At 34.9% G+C, this 12129-nt stretch overlaps 1 protein-coding gene across 18 annotated transcripts in view; it reads left to right on the plus strand.

Annotated features, from left to right (window-relative positions):
* Positions 1–11271, plus strand: part of CAMK2D (calcium/calmodulin dependent protein kinase II delta) — a 301491-nt gene extending 290220 nt beyond the window's left edge. For 16 of the 18 annotated variants that reach the window (XM_038581789.1, XM_038581805.1, XM_038581793.1 and 13 more), the window contains 5 exons: positions 398–473; positions 4595–4689; positions 6507–6735; positions 8075–8170; positions 9362–11271. In XM_038581789.1, coding sequence (XP_038437717.1) covers positions 398–473; positions 4595–4689; positions 6507–6735; positions 8075–8141 — 467 coding nt within the window. In that variant the 3' untranslated portion in view covers positions 8142–8170; positions 9362–11271. Of the gene's footprint in view, positions 1–397; positions 474–4594; positions 4690–6506; positions 6740–8074; positions 8171–9361 lie in introns of those variants that run through there. The other 2 variants (XM_038581795.1, XM_038581804.1) reach the window with 2 other exon arrangements.
* The last annotated feature ends 858 nt before the right edge of the window (positions 11272–12129 follow it).

Here is a 12129-nt window from a genome sequence, read left to right on the forward strand (position 1 = left end):
TGTCTCAATGTAAAAGATCCATCTATACTCTAAAGATAGACATTTGTTAATGTTCAAGAGAAAAACATTACAAATTCAATTAAATTGATAAAGGTGATGAGAACTTATTTTAAAAATATATAGGCTTGAATTTCCAGGTGACTAAGGGTTCTGTTAAAATACAGATTCTGTAGGTCTGGAGTAGGACCTGGTAATCTGTGTCTAAGAGGCCCCTGAAAAATAGATGACGCTCATCTCTGCAACATGAGCAGCTAGATTATAGAGAGAATAAGACCATGGTTCGGGGAGGGGTGTGTCTTAAATGGTAATACCCTGTTTAAGAAAAATGGCAATATTGTCAGAATTTTGTGACAATAAAGGACAAAGGTCATATAAAACATTCCATGTTTGCCTTTAGCACGAAAGCAAGAAATCATCAAAGTCACTGAACAACTGATTGAAGCTATCAACAATGGAGACTTTGAAGCTTACACGTGAGTAGAGGCACATTTATTTTGCTTTCATGCATATGACAAGATATTTTCTATGTGAATGCATTCTTCAGTGTACTAGAATTCATGTATATTTAACCCCAGGTTTGATGTCAATAATAGCTTTATTTCAGTGTATAAATTAAGTGTCCCCAGGAGAGAAATAAATTGAGGATTTAGAGAGGAAAGACAAGACTTCTGAAAGGAGGATTGGAGCTTTCTCTGTCAATGCACAGACTTGGAATCATCAGCACCTCCATATGGGGAAGGCATTCCAGGCAGAGCATTCATGAGAGTAAAAATACAAGAGAGAAAAGCACCAAAAAAAGGCATTTTGGTTTAAGAAATGTTTTGCCTCACAGCTCTGTCAAGGTGCTGGGACAGAGAGAGAAAAAGGGAGAGAGATCAGGAGGCAACATGAGGCAGCCTTCTTCTTCATCAGGCAGTACACCTCAACTTTATCTTCATCTCTTTTATGAGTTTGTTTCTTGGGTAACAATTTATTTGAAGGAAGGTTCAAATTCTTAAAGTTTATAAACTACTGGGTCATAGGGTATATAAATTACAGGAAATCCCTCCAATCATAAAAATAAAGCATACAAATAAATAGGACATGGATGCTTACTTCACAAAGTATGTGGGTCAACAAGTTAGCTATTTAGATGAAGATAAAAATCAGTTTAAGCCTTCCCCTTATTCCGTACAAGTAAGTTCTTCTCAAATGAAAGCGTTAAAGGCAAAAAAAAGAGATAGATCTTTCTAATCAGAGATCAAATTCAAAGTTTTAAAGCGGGGGAATTAATCACAAATGAGAAGATAAAATGCTTAGGCAACCCAAATTGGTAAAACATGTATACTTAAAAAAAAGCCAAAATAATAAAAAAGTCAAAATACGCAAATTTGAATGCAAGAGCATTTTCTGCCAATCAGATCAGAGATAAAAACTACTGACAACCAGAGGGGTGCAGATACTGCAGAACTATTATGATTTTCCTGCACCACTGGATGGGGTATAAAGGGAGGCAGACAATTAGGTTAGTGGCAGTGGCAGGGATTGGAGGGGACATTTAGTTCTTATATACCAGAAAGCATTTATGAACTTTAAAATTGTTTTGATCTTCTAATTTTACTTATAAAAATTTAACATAGTATAGATTTTTATGGACAGAAATTATAAACATATTACTGAAGCAGTATTCATTCACAATAGTGAAAAATTGGAAGCATCTGTCCAACATTAACCAGTAAGTAATATGTGGTTCATTTAGTACAGTGAATGTTGATGCACAGTTTCTAGCTATCTGGCGAAAGGCTTATAATGTACAAAAGTATTCCAACTACATAAAAAAAGCATTAAAAATGGAATGAGATATGCCAAATTGGTTTTAAAAGGGATAAAAGGATATTGACTCTGGAACTTGAAATTATGTGTGAGATTTTTTTCCTTGCTTTTTTTCCCCAAATTTTATGTAAAATATTCCTTTTATCCTCAGTTACAAATAGCCAGAGTGCTTCTTATAAATTAAATGTGTATATGCATATACATTCAAACACATTCATATATATATATATATTAATATATATATACACACACACACACACACATACATACATACATGTGTATTTGTGTGTATCAACTATTTAACATGGGAACGCCTGGGTGGCTCAGTGGTTGAGCATCTGTCCTTGGCTCAGGGCATGACCCAGGAGTCCGGGACCAAGTCCTGCATCAGGCTCTCAGTGAGGAGCCTGCTTCTCCCTCTACCTATGTCTCTTCCCCTCTCTCTGTCTCTCATGAATATAAATAAATAAAATCTTAAAAAAAAAAACTGTTTAACATGATTTAATAAAGTGCATTTAAAATGAAATAGTACAATATGAAGTTTAAAAGAGAACTCTATTGTCAGAGACAAGAGTTCCCTTTTAAATTGTTGAGAAGTCTGTGCCATAGAACCTGCTCTTTTATTCTTTTTGCTGATAACTTTGTTAGACCTATAGGATTCTCCAAACATGAGAATACTCTTTAAAAATGTTTTTTTGTTTGTTTTTGTTTTTTTTTTTTTTGGTAATAGCATTCTCCTGTGGAATAGTAAAAAAAAAAAAAAAAAAACCTTTTGGTGGTGATGATAATCAAGCAAAACTGGAATATTTCCTATATTCTCAGACACTTTATTGTATGGTATTTTAAATAATGCATAATGCAATCCCTTGGAATCATATCAGTTTGCCTATGGAGGCCTATAATCTGGTCTGATGTTGCATTCTCAGGCCCAGGGATAATCAAACAGGTCCTTCCATTTAGGAGCTTTTTGGATGTAGAACAAACTGGTAAAGCTCTGTCATCTGGTCCTTAGAACACCTGTTCAGAGTATGTGTGCGGACATATATACATCAAATGGCAGCTTTGTGAATGCTTTATTAATCCAAAGCCTAGGACAGGCAATAAATACATATATACATAGGAGAGAGAGAAAGAACAGATTAACAGGTTTTCAGATATATTGACTCTTTTGATGGTTAGGTAAAGAGATCCGTACAGTGATTCTCAGATTATTTTAGTGCCAATATAAGGTAGTAAAAAATTTTGACTCACCTATGTTGACAACTGAAAGTCATATTTATAGAGGAAGTAATAGCCCCAGCAGAATAAATTTCTGTTACCATAGGAACACTGTTCTTTTCGCATTTTGCCTCTTACAAAGAGATCATATATATTTGACTCCGAGCTTGGAAGTACCTGCCCACTAGCAAGTCTAAGGCAAAAATGTAAAATGCCTCCCCGCTACCCCTGCAACCCCTGCCTTTAAGGCTTTTTTTTTTTTAACACAAAGAATAATCACTGGTCTGTTTTTTTTTTAATTTTTAAATTATGTACTTTTAAAATGTTCTTTGAAAAAATCAGTTCCACATTCTATGAACAATACTGTGAAGAACCATAGTGAGTTAGCCTTTTGAAACTTGTATTTCTGTTCAACAGTTAAAATGTTTTGCCTCCCAAATGGGGGGACTATTTTATTCTGTAGCCCCAGAATAGTCCCAGATCCTTTTATCTACTTTGTAAACTTCCACCAATTCCTTCAAATCAGATTTTATGTCACCACCTCTGGGAAGCCTACCTTCATCACCAAAGGCCGAAAGAACTGCTTCCCCCTTTATATTTCCATGGATTTATATACAAACCCTGTGCCCAGCACTCACCAGATCAAGCAGCTAACCATCATTCCCCAAATATACTCTGCATTCTCACACTACTTTGCCATTGTGATTGCCGCCCCCTCTTACCTACCACCTTCTACACACCTGTAAAACTGCTACTTGCTCCTTAAAGCCAAGCTTACATTTTTTGTCTTAAATCTTTCCTGTCTAGTATGTAAGTAATCTAGTTTTCAAGCACTTTGTATTTATTTCTATTCCACTCTTAATTGTTGCATTATAATTGTTTCAAAGAATACCCACTACATAGTAGGTGTTTAACAATTCTTTGTTGAATAAATTTCTCCACAGAAAGCCTACTGGCTTTCTCTGAATATTTTTAAATGTTGTATCTCTTTGTTAAATTACGTTTCTAGGATTAAAAAAACTAATACGTGCATTTTATTAATTTTAAAAGTTCAATAAACTTTCAATTCAGCTTTTCCAGAAAGTATAGGATGTGACACATGCCTTCAAATCAATAATATAGATATTTGACATGACTGTAGAAGGTTTCAAAAATTGTTCCAAAATTATTTAATTTCAGAGCCAAAGTTGGTTTTGTATGACTTGGACAGTGTATTGTACTTGGACAGCACTTTAAAAATGAGAAAAACTGGAGAAATACTAAAAATTTACCTTGGAAATATAAAAAAAAACAGAAATTTTTAAAAAGAGATTCCTAAAGTAGTATAGATTATCATCTGCTGGAACTTGCTATATTATCTTGCCCCATCAGAGTTTTCTGCAAAACACTCTTTGCTCCTCAACCCACCGTGCCAAGGACTGTGAAAGAAATTTTATATTTTGTATTTTTTAAAGAGACTCCTTCACTGTTTGATAAATAAGAGTGGATATGTGTGTAACAGAATATATTAACTCATGTAATGGTCATTTTCATTATGATTATTTTTATTTGTTTGTCCCTACAGAAAAATCTGTGACCCAGGTCTTACTGCTTTTGAACCTGAAGCTTTGGGTAATTTAGTGGAAGGGATGGACTTTCACCGATTCTACTTTGAAAATGGTACATATATTCTAAATTTTATAAGATGACTTTTCCAGCTTCTTGTTGAATTTCTCCCAAATTTGCAGTTTTGTTTGCTCTATTCTGCAGTGAGAATTTTACATCATAAAATTTTTTATATTTGAAATTTTTAGGAAATGACAAGCTTAAAGGTTTTGGTGTTTTTAAAACTATCTGATTTATAGAAGGTAATGTTGATTGAATATACTCCATTTAAGTCACAGTGAATGTATGATATCAGCTGTAAAATGAATCACCAAAAAAGTATTCACAAAACATCATTTATATATGAAAAAATAAAAGACACCACAGCATGTCAGAATACTTGACATAAATTAGTGCTTTCAAGCATATTTAGTGCTCACTTTTCAAAGTAAAATGTACATGAAGATGAGTGGTCAGGTAAATATTTCAGTTGCCATTACAAGAATTTTAGTGGTCTCAGAGGAAACAGCCATACAACACATGCCCCTGCAGAAATTCTTGAGGCCTTCAAAAAAAAAAAAAAAGGGTAAACCAGAAATTCCTTTTATCTTCTTTTCCTTATACTTAAAGACTAGGTATTGTGTTTTGTTTGCATGATGAATAGAATGAATTCACCCGTTTTCAGTGACTTCTTAGAAATGAAAGAAGAGGTGTAGTAATGATTAGGATAATCAAGCCCACTTCTAGTAATTATAAGCATTAATAAGAGTGTCTGCCCTGGCATGGATTTTTAAGTTAAGATATGTTTAATGAATTACTTTTTCTTTATATTCCCTGGGCATTTGAGAGCAAACAAAGAATTATGTAGTAAATTGGCCTTAAATCCTCAGTAAATTCTCTCATTCTCAATGTTTCTTTCACTTGGTTCTCCATTGATACCATCTCAGTCCTAGCAAAAGAATTAATAATTAGCCCATTAAATATTTAACTTCCTTCAACACAAACTATATGTTATTCTTTACCATAAATATATATTCTTCATAATGAGGCATTCTTTTTATGTAACTGTAGCACTGAGTAATTTACTAAAATATTTTCTGAGAATAGGAAGCAGGTTTGGACAATAGGTAAAACAGGTCAGCCTGTTTAGTGATCTAAAAGAATGACATCAATGATCATTTGTACTAAATCTTCACATCTCTTGGTCATTGAATAATTAGAATCTGTAGCTATTGTCAAAACACCAAAGGCTAGAGGCCTGCTAGGAGGCCTGCTTAATCAAAGAATGAACTAGAGGATCAGAATCAGGCCAAATGTCCAACAGCCAAATTTTGGATTTTTACTGGATGACTACAACTGGACTATCAGGAAATGGACTCTATGAAGTAAAGGGGTGACAGGATAAGATGGGGAAACAAATTGGAATTAATTAATGGCCAGGCTTTATTCTAGACAGTTCTATCCATATATGATACTTGTTATATTTCCCTTGTCCCATATCCTATAGCAACTAACAAAAACGAACAAGACGACAGGATATCCTGTCAACTGCTCCCTGAATCTGGGCAAGGCTTTCTCCCTCTGTAACATGGCTTCTGTTTCTAATCACTTCCCATTATGAATAAATACATCTCTTCAGCTCCCCCCTCCATAGTTTCCAGAGTGACATGCAAATTCTCCAAAAAGAGAAACACAGACAATGACTATTTTTGCTCTTTCTCTTTTCCTTTATACTTTACACGTTGCCAGGGACTCAATTAGTGCAAACAATTCATGAATGAATGAATGAATGAATGAATAGCATTCCATTCATTAGCCCCAGGTGAAGATATTGGTTTTGATTTACTTTGTGTAGAAACTAAGTGTTGTTTTTCAATGTTATTCTCTTTCAGCTTTGTCCAAAAGCAATAAACCAATCCACACAATTATCCTAAACCCCCACGTACACCTGGTAGGTGATGATGCTGCCTGCATAGCATACATTAGGCTCACACAATACATGGATGGCAGTGGAATGCCAAAGACAATGCAGTCAGAAGAGACTCGTGTGTGGCATCGCCGGGATGGAAAGTGGCAGAATGTTCATTTTCATCGCTCTGGGTCACCAACAGTACCCATCAAGTAAATATTTCCAAGCTGTCAACTTCTTTGTTAATATACCCATGGTCAGAGTTTTTTTTACTTATATATTATTTAATGCTAGCAGTCAGTTACATTGGGAATATTCAAAGAGAAACAGATTGTAACTCTCTAGAAAGATTAGACCAACTGTGGGTTGAAACACACACAATAGAAACTGGAGGATATTCTAGTAAACTGATTTATTTTTGTTAAATCATGTAATAAGAAAATAATTTGTGACTTCATTGTCACAATTGGCAGAGGAAGGTAGAGAGTTTCTAAAATGGACAAAATAATATTGAACTTTTATAGATTATCTACTGGGCCCAGTTACAGATATTAGAAGAAATTTAGAAACATTTTAAATACAAGTAGCAGATATCTCAAAATTTTCCTCCCCTGTGCCACTCTACCTCAGACATTATGTCTGCTCTTCTAGTCAGTAATTAGACAAATATTATTGTACATCTCCTAGGTGGTTAACTTGTACCAGATAAAATACAGGTAAAAGTTGTATTCTAGTTTAGGAAGGAACTTAGACCAAAGAAAAATTATGAGATTCATAACATCAGAGTAGAATGGAATTAATGACCAATGTAGCAAAACTGTTAACAATTGGAAGTATACCTTTTGTAGAAGATTTCATTTAATACTTGTCCAAGATTCTGAGTGGAATTTGGAGATCTGGAGCACAGTCAAGGAATATCAGAAGGATGGGACAAAGTCAAGATGTTAGTTTTATATGGTAGAGGAGTATGGATAAGGAAGGCTGGCTCCAACTGGAGTAAAGGGGAATATTTATAGGAAATAAGGTTGCATCAGTGAAGGGATTAGACTCAGAAGCTTGTCCCACTGCTGATGTCATTCTAAATTCTCTCACCAGGATCACCTGTTAATATTGGGGTGGTGGGGAGTGGGATGAGGGAGTCAAGTTTATACGAACAGCCATTCAACTCCAGAGAATCTATCAAAATTTCTTAGTTTAATAATGTACCACAGTGGTTTTCAAAGGCCTTCTCCATAGCCTTAATAGTTATATATCACTGTTGGATTTGTAAAAAGTAGATGAAGGAAAAAAAGATAGCTATTATTTTTAGAATGAATTTCAGCCCATTAAGAGAATGACAAAAAGAATAGAATAATGAAGACACTCATGTTTGTGTGTTTTTTACCCCAAAGAGGTACAGCACTAATTGCCAGTTAATATAGAAGGGATTACATTCATACAGTACTATAGGGTTAGGTTTTTCTACAATTCCCAGAAGTATTTGTGGGACAGAGCCTATTTAAGAAAACTTCATTTTATGCCAGGTGGCTTAAGTGGGGCTTCTCTTAATAGGCCATCCTGTATTCCAAATGGGAAAGAAAACTTCTCAGGAAGCACCTCTTTGTGGCAAAACATCTAAGGCTTGAAAACCATTCACATATGGGTCTTGTAAGTAACATCCTGCTCCGTGATACTTTGTGAATGGAGCTAATGACTAAAAAGCTGCATGGCTGTTTTTCTTCCCCTTAAGGATATTTTCTTTTGCATTATACTCAATGGAAAATATAAAAGGTCTTTGAAAACTTATAGCATTTTTGCATGAGCTCTTGAGTCTAATGTTTGGCCTCATTTTGTAGCATAACCCTTATTTTAAAGGTAATAAGTGCTGAGCAGAGCCTCCCTTCAGCATATAGATCTTAGCATTTTCAAATATCCTGGATTTCCCACATCCACATCCAAAGTCCATTATGTCTGGGTCAATTTAGACAACTCTCAATTATCCAGACCTAATTTTTATCAAGGTCTAGGATTTTGGGGGGGTCTGTTTTTCTAGAGGTAGTAATTCGAGTTACACACTTGGCTAAGGTTAATATATAAATTAACTCTCTCTGCCTAAGTATAATGGTATTTGACTATGAGGACAGGCCACAAGAGGAAGTCAAGCTGAAATTTAAAACTTACATAGTGGGTAATTCCAGAGGATAATTGAAAGTTGACTGTAATTAAATTCACACCTGTATTGTTTTTAAAGATTTGTTTCTTAACTTGGCTTAGGATTCAGTTATGTGTGCTAATGTTGTGAATATTTTCTCCACTCAAAGCACTCAACCTTGTCAGAGCTTTTAAGAAATAGTGCTCCCTGCTGTTGGACTTAAAAAAGAGAGAGACTCCCAATTAAATAATAATATGTTTTCTCTATTTTTGAGGCTATATTCCTCAAATTGACTTGTAGGTTTAACTCCCCCAGGAGTCTAAGAGTAATGACAAAAGCTAAGGATGCACTTAAACTTTTCATCTATTTCAACAAAATATTTGTTTAGTAAACATGAATGCTTTTAATACATATTTAAGTTCAATAAGGAGATTGAAGCCTGGGTTCCTATTTTTATTTGTAGCTTAGCTCTGTGTGGACAAGTTGATAGATAATTAATACTGTACGATTTTAACATTGTGTTTGTTTAACATTGTGTATTTCATTTTTTAATGATCCCAAGCAAAGATCTTGTATACAGTGTATTTCACTCTATTAATTTAGTTGTTATATAACTGTAGCCTAGTCACAGTCTTTGGCAAAACAATTTGACGATAATTTGTAAAACAGTATAACTTATTTTTTTGCTCCCCTCCCCTTTCTTTCAGCTAAATATCAACAGTGCCACTTCTGCATTCTCTGTTCTCAAGGCATCTGGATGGTAACCCTGGGCCGTCCTCTCCCCCCTTCATGCATGTTTCTGAGTGCATGAAGTTGTGAAAGTCCTACACGTAATGCATATGTGATGCATCATCTTGTCATATATTCCTTTCCTATACATTGTTTACACTTCAACTATGGGGATGTTCCATGCAAACTTCAATTACTGTTGGCAAACAATAGGGGGAGGTCAGATAAAAAAATATTCCACAATATTCCAAATGCAACCTATTCAAGTTTCTGTTTATGCCAAGATATAACAGACTTCAAAATTATTCTCTCTGAATGACAGTTTGTAAGAGAAACTTACCTTTTTAAAATTCTTTGCTGTTAATCAGTTTTGGCTTGTTTAACAAAAAGCAAAATATATATATATATACCTTCAGTTTCCTGGTTGATATTGCTGTTTAACAAAGTAGGTTGATATGTGAGCAAAATCACTCATGAATGTGGAAGGGAGAATCAGTTGGTTTGCTACCATCCAAAGTTGTTTTTGGTCAGACTGTAAACTGGAAAAATTCACATAATTTATGAGTGATCACTTTAGGATATATTCACACTTCTGGTGAATTTGCTGAATTTTTTTGTTCCTTTCTCAGATATATGCTTTCTTTTCTCCATTTGATCTGACTTGTTGCTGTTTGCTTTGTCTCCATCCTCTTCTGTCTTTTCTCACATTCTACTAGACAGAAAGGAAAGTGAAATTTGCATAATAGAGGTAACTAAACTAGCACTTTTGATCATCTTCAGGACCCACAAAACTGTTGTCAAGATTTTAAAGCTTCCTGATTCTGCTTAGGCTCTAGCTTGGATATAGCGAGCCTTGTCAGTGGTTTTAGCATTGTTTAAACTTAGGATCAAAGCAGTGAGGATTTCTGGTGTCCCTGAGCTGTGTCTCACTGATTAGGGGACTTGCAAGGAGTTGTAGCAGATCAGGATTTTGTGAATGTGCACTTAGCTCTGCCTGGTAGAAGGGGCCCCTCCTGCTTCACCACTGGCTAGTTAAAGTCAGAGAGGTCTGTGATTTCCATTCTCATAAGCGTTTAGAACTTGATTTTTGTGGCTTACGCCCTCTTAGCTTCTCTCTTGTGTCAGTAACATTATCTCTCTGTGAAGAATTAGTATTTTCCAGTTTAAAAAGAAAAGGGAAATGCCCATATTTTCTTTGTGCTTCTCATTTCTCCTTTGTTTATTCAACTCTTGTAAGGCTGTTTCTCTTCCCTGAAATGCTTTATAGTGCATGGTATCTTCATCAGCGTTATTTTAACAAATAGTAATTCACAATCTTCAGAAGCCTATTTTTAAAGCAGAAGCAAAAAACTAAACCCTCTTTCTCTCATTTCACCTTTCTGTGTTGATGACTCATCACCTTAGATATTGTTGCTAGTGGATGTATGGTAGATGGATTAAAGCTTTTCTGATAATTACACGATTTAAAAATATATATTTAAAATAAATATATACAGTAAATGTATTGAGCCATGTTAACCTGCCAATGAGATCTGTGAAAAAGTAATGGCCTCGTTTTTCCCTTTTTGATTTCTTTTACCTTTTTGTGAAGCGGCTATACGTGGCATACATGTATTTTAAAAATAATAGGTATAGAGTGGTTTTTTTTTTTTTACACTTTTAACTTAGCATGTGGTGTTGAAGTATTACTGTAGATCAAGTTTGTCTCCGCACTGAGATGTGAGGAAATTGTGATTTGTTCTCTCCGCCACAACTGAATTACACATTATCTTCTGTCATTTTGAAACACTGCAGTTTACCATGGGACACTGTATATATTTCTTGCCATAATGGTAAATGACTGATTGATATATTTAAGAGTTAATAAATTTGTGATTTCTGCTGACAATGTGTCCATCTTTATTTCTTAAGAAGAGGTACTAAATGCATGCATCATGTTGGCTAGTGCCAACGGCAGTTGTCCTACTATGGTCTCATTAGTTCATAACAATTTATCTTTGTAAAGGGTAGATGAAGTTATTGAACTATGCTTCCTTTTAAAAATATACTTGGTAAAAAATATATATATATACTTGGTAACAATGGCAATTTACTACATGCACAAAATAACAGTCTCTGCTAAGAAAATTTTTCTGAGAACAAAGCGGTTAAAAACAAGAGTCTTAAAAATGTCCTCCAATCCATCCTTCCATGGCTGCTAGGACGTTCCTTTTTTAACCCAAATCTGACTGTATAACACTTCAGTGTTATCTCCAGTATCCCGGCAAACACCTCCTCTCCTGCCACTGGTCGACATGAACTTGAATGTACAGATCTGCAACATCTTTCAATTTACTGCAAACATCACACATATTTAGGCTTCTCACCTAGAATATTCCCCCTTCTTCAACCTAATTCTTACTCATTCCTAAAAATACAGTTTAGAGTATCATCAACTTGATTAAACTTCCTTAGACTGTGCTCTAAGCTTGCCTATCCTTTCAATATTGTGTAGTCTGGATCCAGTTCTGCCAGCCATGCGGTTTTGAAAACACATCTTTGTGTCTCCTCTACTGCAGTATAATGTCTCTATAGGCAAGAACTGTGTATTCATCTTTGCATCTCTAAACTCAAAAAGAGCCAGGAAGGGAGAAGCTGTTAATAGTTTTGAACTGTTGGCCGAACCATAAGTGGGAACCTCAAGATGCAATCAGACATTCCTGGGTTTAATGTTTGGCTCCATCACTATTGTCTTTGACACTCTGAA

Source organism: Canis lupus, chromosome 32, assembly GCF_011100685.1.
Source record: "Canis lupus familiaris isolate Mischka breed German Shepherd chromosome 32, alternate assembly UU_Cfam_GSD_1.0, whole genome shotgun sequence".
NCBI lineage: Eukaryota > Metazoa > Chordata > Mammalia > Carnivora > Canidae > Canis > Canis lupus.